Source organism: Atractosteus spatula, chromosome 6 (assembly GCF_055471065.1).
Source record: "Atractosteus spatula isolate fAtrSpa1 chromosome 6, fAtrSpa1.hap1, whole genome shotgun sequence".
Taxonomy (NCBI): Eukaryota; Metazoa; Chordata; class Actinopteri; order Semionotiformes; family Lepisosteidae; genus Atractosteus; species Atractosteus spatula.
This window is the reverse complement of record NC_142711.1, coordinates 10,095,295-10,111,899: the sequence shown is the minus strand read 5'-3', so window position 1 is coordinate 10,111,899 and position 16,605 is coordinate 10,095,295. Positions and strand designations below refer to the sequence as shown.

General features: G+C 37.3%; 1 protein-coding gene across 2 annotated transcripts; it reads right to left on the bottom strand.

Moving 5' to 3' along the window:
* Positions 1 to 708: 708 nt before the first annotated feature.
* On the bottom strand, positions 709 to 14,094 carry ttpa (tocopherol (alpha) transfer protein). Of its 2 annotated transcripts, none has more exons than XM_088918526.1 (5): positions 13,801 to 14,094; positions 11,352 to 11,505; positions 6,511 to 6,704; positions 5,990 to 6,100; positions 709 to 3,836 (listed from the first exon to the last, which is right to left on the bottom strand). In XM_088918526.1, exons 1-5 carry the CDS (start codon positions 14,002 to 14,004, stop codon positions 3,621 to 3,623), a joined length of 879 nt encoding a protein of 292 aa, XP_088774652.1. In that variant the 5' UTR covers positions 14,005 to 14,094; the 3' UTR covers positions 709 to 3,620. The 2 variants fall into 2 exon arrangements, with proteins under 2 accessions (XP_088774652.1, XP_088774653.1); XM_088918527.1 differs by lacking the exon at positions 709 to 3,836 and adding an exon at positions 3,846 to 5,149.
* Between the last annotated feature and the right edge of the window lie 2,511 nt (positions 14,095 to 16,605).

The window sequence follows — 16,605 nt, the reverse complement described above, 5'->3', positions numbered from 1 at the left end:
AACTTTGTGTTTCCTCACAACGCTGTTTCTAGCGTTTTAAACACTTCCAACTTCAACGTCAGAAGCATAAGGATTAAAGTAGCCAGGAAATTGAGGCTACTGCAGTAACGGGTAACTACAGTACAACATTATAGGAATAACTAAAGCATGACAAGGGAAGGATTATGTGGATGTACAGTATATAGTACTTGTGGATACAGATTTTGTGGAAAAACAACCAAGACAAAAGAAGTGAGAGTGGGACTGTACATCAAAAATAACCCACAACTGAAGCAGGACAGTTTAGGATTTATATGGGGTAAACTATAAAATAGAATAGGACCCAAGAATAGGTACAGTATATTCTATAGACTATCTAATGCTGACATGGGCATAACTACTGTATGGTGACATTTGAAAGGTAAGTAGTAAAGATGACATAGTTGGATTTGAATTTTCTACTTAAATTAGGATAGAAGAGGTAAGCATGGGATACCTTTCAGTAAATTACTACTGAAAAAAACAAACAAATTTCCTTAGCAAGAAAGCGGGCATCTGAGTGATCCCATTCAATTTACTGCTTGTCCACAGGAACGCAGGTGTTCCCGACGTGGCTGATAAGGAGAAGGCGGGAATTTATTCCCTGGCTGCTGCTTGAAGATTCAGTTAAGGAATGCCAGTCCACAGAAAAAAAACAACAACTTTTGAAACACAGAAGTCTCAAACTGCTTAACATTAAATAGACAATTTATTTCTTAGAACATACGAAAGGTTACAAACAAGGGGAGGCCATTCGGCCCGTCTAGTCCATTGCAGTAATTAGTAAAGGAGCTCATCCGGCTGTTCCTTGAAAAAAGCCCGGGTATCAGCTTCAACAACATGGCTGGGTCTCTTGCTCCAAACTCCCACCACCCTTTGGGTAAAGACATGCCGCCTGTTCTAGGTTTTAAATGCACTTCCGCTTGTGCTCTTTGATTTGCGTGTCGCCGTTCATTTGGAAGAAAAGTGTCGATGCCTTTGAGAACGTCTTGGTGGGGATTGCGCACTCCAGTGTCTTCAGGTGTAGACTTGCAGTACTTGTACAGTAAGTGTCGAGTTCAAGTTAAAATTCAGTTCTGTTCTCAACTACAGTTAAAACAGATGGTGACTGAGCAGATGATTTTGACAGGAGTTGCAGATGGATATTTTTGTATAATTTGTATTACCAGTCACTTCCCAGTTTCAAACCTTGCTGAATGTTCTGTCAGTTGCTTTGCAGTGAACATACTTACTTGGCAAAGTCCACTGGATTTCTAAGACAGTTTCGCACTGTGGTTCCTAACATTCCAAATACATATGGTTTAAGAAGGACTCTTAATTATTAATAAATCCAACCTTGTTTCTAACAATAAACTATACAACATACGTTTGTCTTTACATTCATATGATTCACATTTGAACACAACATTTCACAGTTCACACAGAGGTACACTCCATACACGATCCATACAATGCTAAAATCATAGACTGTTGAAGGATGACTTATTTGGATCAGATTTTTCTATACTGCACATCTCTCTTGTTCCTCATATTGATATATAATCAATTTACTATGAGACGTAATTCCCAATTAAATCCAGAGAGACATGGTCATTAGGAAAATGATGTACCCTTTTGGAACAAAGCTTGAAAGGATTGAGATGAAAACTGTGATACAGAAGTAAATACAATCAATAGCACTTATATAACACTTTTCACCCAAAGAAGTGAGAGATTGCTACACCCATTGCATAAAAGGTGAGGTTTAGGTAGGCTACACTGTGCAAGCCCAGAGTGTAACTTGGTCAGCACATCATCGGTAACAGTTACCTACTGTATGTTATGACCATTAATGACTAAGTAGTCAATTTGTCAGAAATTCTGGTATAAAGGGAAGAGTGCAGTGGTCCACCAACACCACTTACAGTATCAGATCTCCCATTCCAGAACTACCCAGGGCAAGTCTTTGTTTACCTTCTGAGATCTGACAAGATGAGGCTACAAGATGGTAACTATTACATTTGACCTGCAAGTATTTATCAGAAAGAAAATACAATTTGCAAAAACCGTAACGATTTCATTTTCTCCTGTGGGTTTTGGCAGTGTTGAGGGCATCTGGGGCATCCTGGACTGAACGTACTCGCATATTAACATAAATAGCCATACTTCACAGGAGCTCACTAAAAAGTCTCAGGGACTTATTTAAAGGCAATAGGAAATTCCAGTTTTCAGTGTTGTGATTCACTTGCCTAAAATAAATCCAATCAAGCACTACCATTGATAAAAGTCCTGTAAATAAAACATTCATTAGATGAATATATTTTAACAGTACAAGTGATTTAAGATTACAGGAAAACATGAATTGTAACCAATTCATGCTTATGTTAAATATTTTGCTTTTGTCTTAGTGAATGATCTCCATATCACTAGTGTGTGCTGCAAATGAGAAAGTAAGTCTAAGGTCAAAACTATGTTCAAATTATTTGTAGTTGTATAGAAAAAACATTTAAACTATGTAAGTATTTAGCAACCTACTGTAACTCTCCTAGGGATACTTTTTGGCATGTAAAATATTTTTTTCAGCTTCCTTTTTTGAGTTCTTCAACAAAGGCAGCTCTGAGTGCATTTAAATGGCCTGGTTACCTAGGCAGCTACATTTTCTCTCAGATCTGCCCACAACACATTTCAATAGGATTGAGATCAGATGATTACTATGGAAAATTCAGCATTTGGATTACCTTTAGCTTTTAAAATTCAATTTGTTGTGGTGGTAATAATTGAAGCTATTTTAAGTGTGTTCTAATCTCTGACAGGTATTTAATATGTTAGTCAGGGTTATGTCTTAGTACTGTATATTGCTGTGTTGTGCTGTGAAATATTTGCAGTGCATGAAGAAACAAAGGCTACACTATTCTGAAATTGATAGTATGTCCATAACTTTTGTTTCTGTATTATTAGTATTAGCTTATGCATTGGCTCATAAGACCATAAAGTTATACCATATGAGAATGTTTTTAGAACTGTTTTTTCAGCTTTTTGAACGTGCTTTTTCACATTGGCTTTTTTATAAAACTATCTTTCCTTGAAAATGTAGACCATGATAGACTATAACTATACAAAAGTAAATATGATTATTTATAGTTTGTCAGTTTTCCTTAAACATTACAGGTACATAACTAATTTCCAATGTCAGATTTTACATTTTGTTTACAATTCATTCACTTCTTTTATTATTAATTAAATGTAATTTTGAGTTTTATTACATTGAACATTCCTGATATAGTGAACTGCAAATTATGCAGCAGACGGAATACTTTTGCCTTTGACTATAAGGGCAATAGTGATAGTGATTGCCACTCTGAAAACAACCTGCAGTATATCCTACATTTCAAACTGTAAACAAGAGTCTTTAGCTAACTGTAAACATACTGTATTTGCTGCTCTCTTCCAACGAAGACCTTGTGGAAAGTTTGGCGACAGAATGGTATTTCCATCAATTGTTTGAATCATTAAATCTTGATCAACAGGGAACTTGGCTCCTTCAGGTGCAAAAATGGCTTCTTAGTGACCAAAGAAAAGAAAACAAATTAGCAAAAACAAACTAGATGTTGATGGGGTCTAATTTATTGACTGTAGGAACATGAAAGGCTTTGTTCTCTGCTGCCCGTGGTGTCAATAGAGAGCTTATGAAGCCAGTCCTCTGACTGCAGAATAAAATCAGTCCATTCCTGGCAGAGCTCCTCCATGGCAGGTCCTGTACCTCCGTATTCTGGTGGTAGAATGCTCACCGGAAATTGCTCACAGAGGCTTTGAACATATGCACTTCCATGCATGTGGATCTGCATTGCAAAGACACAGGCGGGTGATGTGCATTGCACGTTATTATAATCCTTATTATCCTTTATGTTTATGATTAATTTCAGACACACAACGTGTGGAGCACCTGCACCATTTTGAGGCGCTGTGATCAGATCTTCACTCCATTACTGGCACACACAACAAAACTGGGAGACAATTATGCTAGAATCCTTCATATTGTCCTAAAACTTCACAAGCACAGAATTCCATCGTAAAAAAGGTTCTAACATTTGAGTATACCACAGTGTTTCACAGTTACATATATTTTATTATATGCTCAAAAAAGTTAGAACTGCCAATTGTGTGAATCTCAGCTCATAGTTTCAGCTCCTGTACCACAAATGAAGAATGACACATTGTTCTTCTTTGTTTTTTGTCCTAATGAAAAGGTAACACCGATTAGAGAAGTGGAGCATGTCTCACTGACGTCGCTGTAAGCTTGAGTTGAAGTCACTGTTTCAACAAGAGTTAGGTGGACCCTGACTGGCCAGTTTCTACCCTGCAGTGCTGAGTCAACTGAATGCTGCTATTTTGGGAATCCCAGTCTCTGTCAGCAAGTGGTATGACTGAGTGGCTTGAACTGTCATGGAACTGAAACAGTCAATATGTTCTTACAATAATTCCTTGAGTAATGTGTTAGTTAAATTCATGAAAACTTCACAATAAGTGAAAATGTGTTACGCGGGGACGATTTTCCCTTTCAAAATCATGGAAATGGGGGGCACTTATTCAGCTGTCATTTCATAACTTTATTTTATTTTGTCATTGTTATTGTCGTGTACTGTACAGTATGTGTACAAGTATGAGATAGCATGTTTGCAGGTATCAGTAAATCAGAAAGAATGTACAGTACCGTGTTTTTTTGTTTGTATGTTTGTGTTAACGTGTCTTTCAGTGTGTATACATGGGCAGCTATCTTTAATAATTTGTGTTCTAAAAAAGATGGCCTAACTTAAATAAAGTTCATGTTATTATAATAAGCGAGGCACAGTGGTGCACACACAGCACTGGAGCCCGGGGTTCAGTTTTTGGGGTGCTATCTGTGCGAAGTGTGTCTGTTTCCTCCAGGTGGTCCAGATTCATCCTATAGTCCAAAGACTTGCTGGTAGGTTAATTGGTTTCTGTAAAAAACAAAACTTGACCAGGTGTGAGTCTGTTTTTTTTGCATCTGTGTGTGCCCTGTGATGGACAGGCATCCAGGGAGCATACCTTCTTGAACGCAATGCTTCTCGAGATAGGCTTCGGGCCACTGTGATCCCGAACTGGATAAGGGATTATCGAAAGTATTGTGATACTATTATTATATGAAAATAAAGAATGGAAAAAAAAATAAAATGGCATTTTTTTCCCAAGATCACTGATATCATGTTGAATCATAAAAAGGCATAATAAAGTTTAGAAAAATTCTAACCGCATAAAACAGCTATGGTCAGACACACTGGTAAAACAAAGGACAGGGACAGATAATGGCACTATGTGTTCATCCACTCATGCATAATCCCACTACTTACACCAACTCGCACAGCTCTGTGAAGTACAAAGACGGGGATTAACACTATATGTGAAAAATGTTCCCTTAAAAATGAATAACATTTTTATTGTGAAAATGCGTTAAGTGGGTATATATTATTCTAGGAATTAGCATATCCTCAAACCACTTTAAAAATATATAGGTTTTGCTTTTCAATGGCATTAATGCCTTGTGCAGAGGGGATTACTGGGTATATAACTTTAGTTTTGTTCAGTGTTTTTTTTTATGGGACACGTCTTCCAATCATTTAGCTGGTAATGATGGACGGGACATTAATGATTAATTAATACATAACAGTCTTTTTCTGCTCTGTTTGGATACTAATTTCTATCCATAATTTTTATTGTTTCACTAATGTAAGTAACACATTACCTTTCTTCTAAAAGAAAGTATCAAGTAAAGGTTCCTATTCCAAATAAATCAATGAATACAGCTTGCATGGGAGTATTAATTCATAACACTAAGGCCTTAATTTCAAAACATACAGTAGAGGAAGGCAGTATAGTTCAGGGCTTATTCAATCTCAAAAATATCCAAATAAATAAAACTGCAGGCAATCATTTCCACTTGTTGCTGTACCTAATTTCATTAAAGACCACTTACCCGGGCTTTAATTTTGTCAGACAGAAATGGTCTGATCATGGCAAAAACTGGACGGAAGAATATTGGCTCATTTATCAGATGGATGCCACGCACCTTCAGTGGGAAAGAGTCCTGACGATAACACAATAAATAACAATAAGTAAAATAACAATACAAAAATCTTTGCAGTTTCGTTGTTATCAGTATGAAGCTCTTGGGATTCTAGTCCATATAGTAACCAATATGTCTCAGTACTTTAAAATGGAGTAATAATACAAAATGTTAATAATCCAAAAGTTAAAGAACAGACTGAATTAGCCGTGGTAGAGGAATTTTACGAATGGGGGCTGAGGTCAAGATATCATAAAACTAAAGCCGTTGAGAAGAATGAAGACAAAAAAAAGATGTTTAGGAAAGAAAGGTTTAATTTGAATAGCTTTCAATTTTGTTTCACCATACATAGGCCTATGTCCTAAAACCATTTGTGTGCGGTGCCTCTAATTCTAGTACGGTTTAAATACAATGATCATAAACATACGTACTGTGAGCACTGCAGAAATCCTTTTAGCCAGTGATGGGTTAATTTGCAGAGCGTGAGCAAAGCGCCAGCCTTGGAGGTCAAAGATGGCCTTCAGCCCATTTCTCTGGGTCTCAATTTCTTGTACAATCAGTTCAGAAGTGATTAGGCTGATACGAAAGACCTCATAGGCGGTGTAGTTCTTTGGGTTCCAATGACCTACAGAACAGAACACCAACATCTTTTTGCACTACTCACAATATAAAAATGTTTCCTAACCAAAAACCTCCAGAATATCTACAACAGATGATATTTAAGCATATCTTATTTTCTTTTAATACATTAAAGTTCTGTGTTGATTTCTATAATCTTCTTAAAAGTCTATAATCTTTTGTGATTATCCAAGGAAACACTGGATTCCAAGCTGTGGCCTTAAGGAAGGTGCAGGGTTCTGTGCTATCCTCCTGAGGAATACAAGTATCAAATTTTAATATGGCTTGTCAGTACAATGTTGAGAAGCCCTTCAACAAAGACCAAATCCTTCTACCACACAAAACTGCAATTATCCCCTCCAATATTCCTAATTTTATCTGTGTCTTTTCTAGAAGAGATGTTGTGCACAGAGGTCATTGCTAACACTACTTAATACGCAGGTGAGGACTTTTGATGCGAGTTACTGAAACCTGAACTTCCATGACAAATGTAAATGCATACAAAACACAGGGCTATTACCACTCATGATTCTCAAAGCCATTTCAAGGACTTTCATTGCCTATGAGGAGAAAAACTACTTAATCTCTGTGGTCAACTCGTTGGTCATAATGTTCGAAACCAGCTAGATGGTTATGAGTAAAACTGTGGTAAGAACCACATGTAAAACAATATTGTGATTGTGTTACTACTGAAAGCACTGCAGCTCACTTACTGCAGCAGAAGAGACAAACTGTCATTGATGCACTTTACTACTACGAAAGCCACATATGCAAGAAAATATAAGAACATACTGTAAATCAGATTACAAAGTGTGAAGACCATTTGGCACATCAAGCTCATTTAATTGATTCTGATTTCCCAAAGGCAGTTAGGGTATCTGTTTCAACAACATGGCGGGGTATAGCTTGTTCCAGACACCTACAACCCTTTATGTAAATGTCAGGCTGAAAAAAATGTCAGGTTCTTGATCCTAGTCTAGACACTCTTAACTAAAGTAACACACTTTTACCTCCCGACTGATTTGTCTGTTGTACACAACAAATAACAGTGTTCTGCACATCTGTGTGACATTTTCTATTGTCCATTGGAGTATTATTTTTATTTTTTCTTCTCTGAAAAGGACCTGGTTCCACTGATGGTAAGTCCATATGAGTTGTTGCTTCAACATATCAATGGCACCAAGGAGTTTCTTGGTAAGCAGGGCATATTGGTCCTTCTTTGTGTTTTTCTTTCTTGATTTTCACCAAGCTTTACATTCAACGGGTTTAATAACCTCATCACTACATTAGTGCTCAATCATCTCTGTCCCTAATGTGATAAGCACTCATATATGCCAGCAGCCATATCACCCTGCAGCTCACAGCTGGCAGCCCACTGAAGCTCAGCACGTGTGAGCCTGGTCAGTACCAGGATGGTAGACCTCCTGGGAAAAACTAAGGTTGCTGCTGGAAGAGGTGTTAGTGGGGCCAGCAGGGGGCGCTCACCCTGTGGTCCATGTGAGTCCTAATGCCTCAGTATAGTGATGGGGACACTATACTGTAAACAGGCGCCGTCCTTTGGATGAGATGTAAAACCGAGGTCCTGACTCTCTGTGGTCATTAAAAATCCCAGGGCGTGTCTCAAAAAGAGTAGGGGTGTAACCCTGGCGTCCTGGCCAAATTTCCCATTGGCCTTTACCAAGCATGGCCTCCTAATAATCCCCATCTATGAACTGGCTTCTTAACTCTGTTCTCCTCCCCACCGATAGCTGATGTGTGGTGAGTGTTCTGGTGCACTATGGCTGCCATCGCATCATCCAGGTGGGGCTACACATTGGTGGTGGTGAAGGGGAGTCCCCATTACCTGTAAAGCGCTTTGAGTAGAGTGCTATATAATAGATTATTATTATTATACTGTAGAACAGCCAAGGTCACTCAGGTTTGAGTCATGGACAACTAATGATCACAATTAAGCCAAAAAATTTAATTTATACAATCCATATACTTGATGTTTTGAAAACCGTATCTATATAGATATAGTGATAGGTTTTTCCATTTAATGTAATGTATGGTTCATTGTACATAATTCTGGCAGCAGAAATGCACATCATTGTCTGCATCTTGCATGACTACAATTTATGATGGTTGCAAACATCATGGTGTGTTTTAACAAACCTACCAGTACCTTACATACAGGAATTAAACTAATAGTAAAGTTCTTATATATAGATAAATAAATATTTATAAATAGAAATCCAGCTGAAAGAGTATAAAAATGCCAGTAATATTATGCTTTAGTAGATAAGTCTCTTGGAAGTTGTTAGTCTCACAGGAACACTGAAAAAACGTGGGAGTTTAGAAATAGCCTTAGGTGCCAGATTCACACAAATGCTCTAGATATGTCAATGGCTATTCTCCTATTTTTCAATACAAAAAGAGAGGCAACATGTTTACTCACCTCTCATACACACCAACAAACTGAAGGGAAGACATTTACCAGGACAGTAACATTATGTAATCTGTTTGTTTTTTTTTACTGTTATCGTCTGCATTCACCTGAAATGTTGGGCGAGTTCTCACAGTTCTGAATCTCACACTCCTTGGTAAACATGAACTTTACTCTAAAAGATCTTCCGCCAAGGATTTTTTGTTCTAAATAAATTATTTTTGGCTTTTACTTTCATAGTCTGCAGCTAAAGTCAGCCAAGGGCTTCCTAGGTTGGGTACAAAGGGGTGAATGAGGGTTGTTTTTTGTTTAACTCAAGACTCATGGATATACTGTAAGATTGGAACCACATTTTGCTTGACACGTACATTTTAATATCCCACCTACAGCTAAAACCTGTGAATACTGTGCAATATAAACGTCGAAATATTTAATATATTTTACATTGTAGAGAAGTTATACTGTATATATAACAGCTGTTTGTTATACAGACATGGTTGTATCATTAATAGTTGCAGAGGGAAATACAAACTACCCAATATCTACCCAGCATCAACATCAACACAAAAATGTGTTCTTTAACAGTTGGAAGAGAAGTAGACTAGAAAAGGATAAATATGGTTTGAACATATTCTGCCTGAAGCACTAAATTGATTCAACCAATGAGTAAGTAAATCAAAGCAGGAAAGCAGTGGCTCAAATAATCAAATAAATGGATTAAGAACAATATAAGGAGAAAGAAAGCACCTTATAGAGTTTTCAAACAGAGCAGGAACAAAGAAATTCTGTACAATGCACTGTACTGAATAAAAAAGGATAAAAGGCCTGGATAAAAAAGCTAAGAATGACAAAGAAAGAAATTTTGCAATTGAAATAAATTAAAGAAGATTTTTTTCAGTTTTACAGCAGTAACAGATGAAACAAAGTGTCTAAAGAGATAAAAAGGGAACTGTTTAAATTATAGAAGGAAAATGACTGATGTTTTACATGAATAAAGCTGAGCAAACATAAATTCGATATTAAAGACTAATTAACGATCAGTAGAACAAAACTAGAATAGAATCTCTATGGAAATATGATCCTAAAAGATACTAAGCATGGATTCAGAAATGGTAGATATCGTTAGAAAAATGTTAAAGAAAATGTAAAGTTTTGTTTAACAAGTCAACAATAGTAATGGATAAAAATAGATTGTAATACTGTATAATTTATATAGAGATTTTTTTCTAAAGAATTTTTAAATTTTAGGCAGCATGACACCACTCTAGTACCCCTTCCCTGTGTGTTATTGTGTCCTGATACATACCAGTCACTTATTCACTTTAAAATCACTTTTGCACCAAAACTTGTTACGCTTCCCAAGTCCCTCACCAGAAACCCACCTGCATCCAAAACCATCCTAGATGTTACACCCTTTTACTCCTAGACACCTGGGGTCGTAACAAACAATGTGCATGAAAATGAAAAAAACAGATGGACATTTAGGATTAAAACAGGAAAAACTAAAAACTGTTTAGTAACAGAGCTGAATGTAAGTAGCCTCTTACAGATATTACATACAAATATACAATAAAACCCACTAATGATGTACTAATTGCAATAACTAGAGTCAAACCCTTTCAGCATTTAAAATAAATTATTGTGATCAAGTTCACAGAGGTTAACTAATACTGTTACCACAACATGGAAAACTGACTGAGACTTTCTCCCTCTCTGAATTCATCATCTTCACTGCGACACCTCCTGGGTTTTGTTCACAAAGTGGCCGATCTTTCTTTCTTCATATGATGAAAGAATATGGACTACAGAAGGGTAGCTGAGCTCAGTTCAGATAACACAAATTGAATTTTCCAGTTAAGTCTCCTTTACTTGTGATAACTTAATTTCTGCAGAACATCCTATATGCAGACAGTTCAGGCATCATATTTAAGGAATACAAATTACAGAACTAGGGAAAGAGATTGATTTGAGGACCAGACCAGCGGTCTGCAATCTTTTTTCCTTCACTCACAAAGTAAGCGAAAGAGTGACGTCGCACAGAGTGCAAAGCCAACCCAAGGCTCACTGCCTTCACTGACTCTACAACAGGTAACTGTGAATAAAAGCACCATGTCACTTTTTGATTCACTTATTTTTTATTGCGCTTAAATCTTCAGCGATGAGTGTGAATCCTGCACGAGAACGTGATCTTAAATTCAATTTTAATTTATTCAAAACGAGAATACGAACCAATCCTATAGATCAGAACCCTGCTGCCGCTTGTATCTCTTGACCTCAGAACTCCATGGTAATTATTTCGGAGGAGACCCAGGACTGAGGATGGATGCAAATTGGCACTTATCTCAGGACACTCATTCCTCCACTTGTGGTAGTTGATCAGTAACTGTGGAGAGATTGCACAAGGACACACTACTGAATCATTGACCACAAAGCAACTAAAACATTCCAAAAAATGTTGTCCTACTTATGTCCCCATTATGGGATTATGTAATGAGCAAGCAAAGGTCAAAACATGTCTGTATCACATCACTGCCAGCTTAATGTTTTGAAACAAGTGGAAAGCAACATTTTAGAGCGATCAACATGTTGATAAACACAACAAGCATATCAATTCATCACAGATGGATTAATACCCACCACCAATTCATAAATTAGTTATTCACTAATCCATTAAGCGTAACAGTTTTTTTATATTTAAATCTTTTCACAGTTATCCCCACAATTAGTAGTATTTCTAGTGAATTACCTAATTTATACAATATGTGGAAACTTACTGTACTTTGACAACTTTGAAGTTGTCAAAATAGAAGAAAGAGATAGGTTACAGCAAATCTTAGATTATGTATCATTTTTATCAAGTGTATAAACCTTTAGTAATTGCACATTACCTTGTTGTGGATTTCTGTGTGAAACTTTTTTTTAATTTTTTCTGTCCTATCACTTTGCATCTACAGCACACTGTAATTCTGATCATTTTCTCTCACTGAGTAGGAAAAAAGATGTATCACCCAGTGAACATTCAGTAGCCATGATAATGACAACAAATACAGCCTGCTTAGAGGCAACTACAATTTTCGAAAGACACAAAGTCACAGATAAACAGACTGGATTTTCCATCTGAGACAAAGGCTCTTCAGGCCAGAGCTTATCCTGGTTTTATAGATTTGAAACGCTCAGAGAATTGTCAACAGCAATACTGGTCCCCATTCTTGAAGCTAGAAGAACTGGAGCAACTGAGGTACAGTCCCTCTCTCAAGGTAGAATAATGGGGTCTGCATCGGGGCTTGAACCCACAACTCCTACGCTTCTTCTGAACCCACGTAAATAGAGCCAGTAAAATTACGTTAGCTAATGCTGAGCTAGTGCTGACGTAAACACCTGAATTAACCCGTCTTGTATGAGAAAAACACATTTTACAAGACATATCATGAACTGCCAGGATGTATTCTCATTCAACGCTGTAGTAATTCCTTCGTCGTGAACGGATTAATCGTGTTACAGTACTTCTCCAATCCAATGCAGCATTACATAGGCTTTGCACTTCGATTATTTTATTTCAGCAAGTTCTGGTTGCAGAAACGATCTTCACGTTCGGCTCATACATCCTACCTGTAGCTGAACAATCTGTAGCTGATACACAATATGTTTACACAAAGCAACATTAAGAACACGCGAAAAAATAACTAATGAACAGTATATTGAAATTATTTTAAGAGTGACTGTTTCGTGAGCTCCAGTACTATTCAACTTAGGTGGTTTACTTAATATGCAGTTTTCATTTTAGTAAAGTAGTTCATAAGCCGTTCAAAAAAGAACATAAAGTATTTGAAAACGCTAGTCATCTTATATTTTTGAAAACGCACCTCTGTCAGGAGACAGTTTCCGGCAGCCTGGTTACCAGAGAGGCGGGGGACGTTTATATAAGACTATATGACAATTAAAAAAAGTTTTTAAAAAAAGGAGTCGGAGCTAGGAGTTGATTGACGGCTATTCCGTCTCTTGAGATAATTACAAAAACATTTACAGAGGCTAATATTGCGTTGTCTTATAGAAATAAAATAATAAAACGGAAGACAAATATTGGAAATAAAATACAACCTGCAAACCTCAATACTTTGTAAATTACAAATATCCTAAATATCAAAATAATAATTTACATTATAATAATTCAGTTTTCTGTGCAAAACTGTGGCGCTATAACAGGGTGAACTGAACTTGGTACAGTACGTACTGAAGGCGTCCACTGCCACGCCGAAGATTTTACTGCTTCATTGAAATAAAAAAGCCTTGTTTAAAACAACTTTACCAAAATTCACATTTTTACCGTTCTTAATTTAATAAAATACCCGCACATGTACATTTATCTATTTAATAACCCCACAATGCTTCTTTTTTTGTAACTCTAAACGCATATTTTAACACATTTTTTTCCAATGACATTGGTTTTACATTCATTTAAGAATCAACTCACGCGCGTTTGTTCTGCAGCAACAAATATGCGGCAATAATTTGGATCCTGTCTGAAAACTAAGTTTTACTTTGCGTCTTCCGCAGGCGTAGGCAGACGTCTACTCGTACCATAATAACATATAGGTACACAAGATACGAACGTAAAAAATATATATATAACATACTGTAAACAACTTTTAAACATGTAAACAACTCCAGAACTCCATACCTTCAGCGACTGGTCAACATCAAAATCTCTGGCACGTAGGAACTTCAGTAAGAAGGTGTCTGATAAGTCCATCTGATAGCGCTTGTCGCCTTCTTCTCGCTTTGCTTTTTGTCTAAGTCTGGACAAGTAAGGCTTGAGCAAACTGGAGTCGTCAGGCAAATCGTTCAGATTCCCGTTAAAATCGGTCTCCTCTCCGGACTTCATGTTGGGACCGGATGAAGTTTCAACTTCCAGCCTAGTGCAGGACGCAGAGCTACTTGCTGAGAAAGTTAAACCTAACCAACTGTGCCAGCGCAAGGGTACTCAATTGGATATCAGCAATGCACACAAACCACCCCTACACCACCTTATCTCCTAAATGTGGATTACAAGTCACAGAGCTTTTGTCAACATGGCAAATTTTCAGTGTTTGTTTCTCCCCTTTACCGGACCAACAATGGCGATTTCTGGGTACAGTTGGGTGAAACAGTAATTCGGGACATTAAACTGTACCGTGAAATCTGAACGTCTCTCACATTCCGAAAAGTCACAAACTCATAACACAAACTTTACTGTTTACCGCCACTTTCCATAAAGACTTTGCTTTAATTTAAATTCTGTTTTAATTCAGAATACATCTGACCTTTTACACATTTCATATCTCTAAAGATGATAAACCATACCTTCCTTTTCAAGCAAGAAAACCATGACAGCATGACCCCATGAACAATTTCCGTGTTGAACGTTAAGACACATGCTCTGTGTAATGCAGGTGTTTGGCTGTTGTGAACAGTGGTATGAATGGCTTATAAAGGTACTTTAGGCTAAATCACACAAATCATTTGGAATTAATCATTCCAAATTGACTCATTTAAGACACTTTGTTGTTTGGGTGAAAAATGTTGACAGCTTATTTTGTACATATTTGTTATGAGCCATGAAATTTGTATTTAGTGTAAGTTTTCAAAAGCAGCTTTTGTAAAAGCACGCTTAGGTAGGAAGTGCTTACTGCATGGCAACTGGTAACCACAGCAAGGTAAGAGGAAGTCATCTTCCTGGTAGAAACTGAATGATTACAAACATCATAGAGTACAGAGCTTCTTGATAGCAAAATTTTAACAAGTACTAAAAGTTTATTCAGCTCAGTTCAGTTTATTGTCATATGGATAAGTGCAATGAAATGCGTATTCGCATGTATTCCCCTAATACAAAGAACAAAGACATTATGTAAACACCAAAAACATAAACACAGAACAACAGCAGCAACAACAAGTTAAATAACATACATCTTAGAAAAAGCACCCCTTCCGTGTGAGCCAGTGGCAGGGGTAGAGTTCAGTAATCTGACAGCTTGAGGGAAGAAACCGTCTCTGAGCCTGGACGTCTGTGCCTTTATGCTCCTATAACACTCACCAGAGGGAAGGGGGGAGAAAAATGAGGAACCAGGATGACTGGTGTCCTTAGTGATACTCCCAGCCTTCCTGAGGCAGCGAGTAGTAACAATGTCTGAAATAGAGGGGAGCTGTACTCCAGCGATGGACGGGGCTGACCTGACCAGCCCCTGTAACGCCTTCCAGTCAGACAACGAGCCGCTGCCGAACCACACTGTAATACCCACATGTGAGGACACTCTGCATACATACTGTACATGTATGTGCATACAGTACATGGAGAATTTGATTACAGTTATGATCTTTTTGACTGTCTGATGAATGAACCAAGCGATGCAAAAGAAATTAGAACGAAACTAAGGGTATCAGAAGGAGAGAAGGTCAGGGAGAGTTTTAAGATAGCAGTTCTGAGGAGCTGGATGGAACTCTTTATTTGGAAGCCATTTACCACTGCAAAACTGACCTAAACTGGTGTTGAAGTGGTACAATGGATGAATTGAAGACAAAGTAAGACTCTAGCCCCCTCCTCCTATATCTAGCGACTTAAGAGAATAAAAGCAGGCCAGGTCGAGAAAAACGTTGAGTTGCAGGGTGTACTCTTGGAACAAACTGTAACGCTCGTGCACATCAAATAAAAGTCGACTCCCGAGTGATTGTTTATGTCTCACAGAGGAAAGACAGAAAATGTTATCAATGACGTGATGCTTGCTTCTATTAAAGTAATATTAGAGTAACAGCAATTTTCAATTATGCAAATTATTTTTTTTAAATCTTGAAGAGAATTACATGACTATAGGAATAGTGACATTCCAGCACAAACACAATCAAAGCCAGTTATACTGTATATAACATGGTCCCCATAATATATTTACGAATTGTTTTAAAACACTAGTTTTTAGAACATTTTAAACACATGAATATAAGTTTCCTTTTGTGCCAGCTATTCAAAGTAAAATCTTGCCTCCTTGGTGCTGCTTTTCATAACCTGTTTGCAGTGAAGTACCGTAAAGCACGGAGAGAATCAGATTATCATGCTTCTTCCAATACAAAGCCTTGTGATCCCCTTTATCAAATCAAGATCACACTGGTGTCTAAAAGTTTCGAATATTTTCCTACTGTTTTCTGAACATTAATATAAAAAATACCAGTGTAGCTCCTAAATTTTCATTTTTGTCTAGGCATCTCTTCGTCATGGTGGAATAGTGAGACTTTCACACCTGAATTCCTGATCGTTTTACCTCTGTAATTCGGTTTGCCCCTAACAGAATCAATACCTAGAGGAACCGGAATGTGCTTAGAATATCTTTGACTATTAAAGTGTTCTCGTCATGGAAAATGTGTTAAGAGTTTGAATGTGTCTCTAGTTACAATATGTTTTGCGTTAGTCAGGCGTGATGTCCATTCAGTACTAGAAAGCTTTCAAGTGATCTAACAT

What these genes read in the sequence shown, in the direction of transcription:
- ttpa (XM_088918526.1), bottom strand. Translation starts at nt 14,004, where the DNA reads ATGAAGTCCGGAGAGGAGACCGATTTTAACGGGAATCTGAACGATTTG. An exon ending in GGTTCTGATCTATAGGATTG is followed by an intron (nt 6,705 to 11,351) that starts GTTCGTATTCTC and finishes TCTGTTCTGTAG; the next exon opens with GTCATTGGAACCCAAAGAAC. An exon ending in GGATTTCTGCAGTGCTCACA is followed by an intron (nt 6,101 to 6,510) that starts GTACGTATGTTT and finishes TGTTATCGTCAG; the next exon opens with GACTCTTTCCCACTGAAGGT.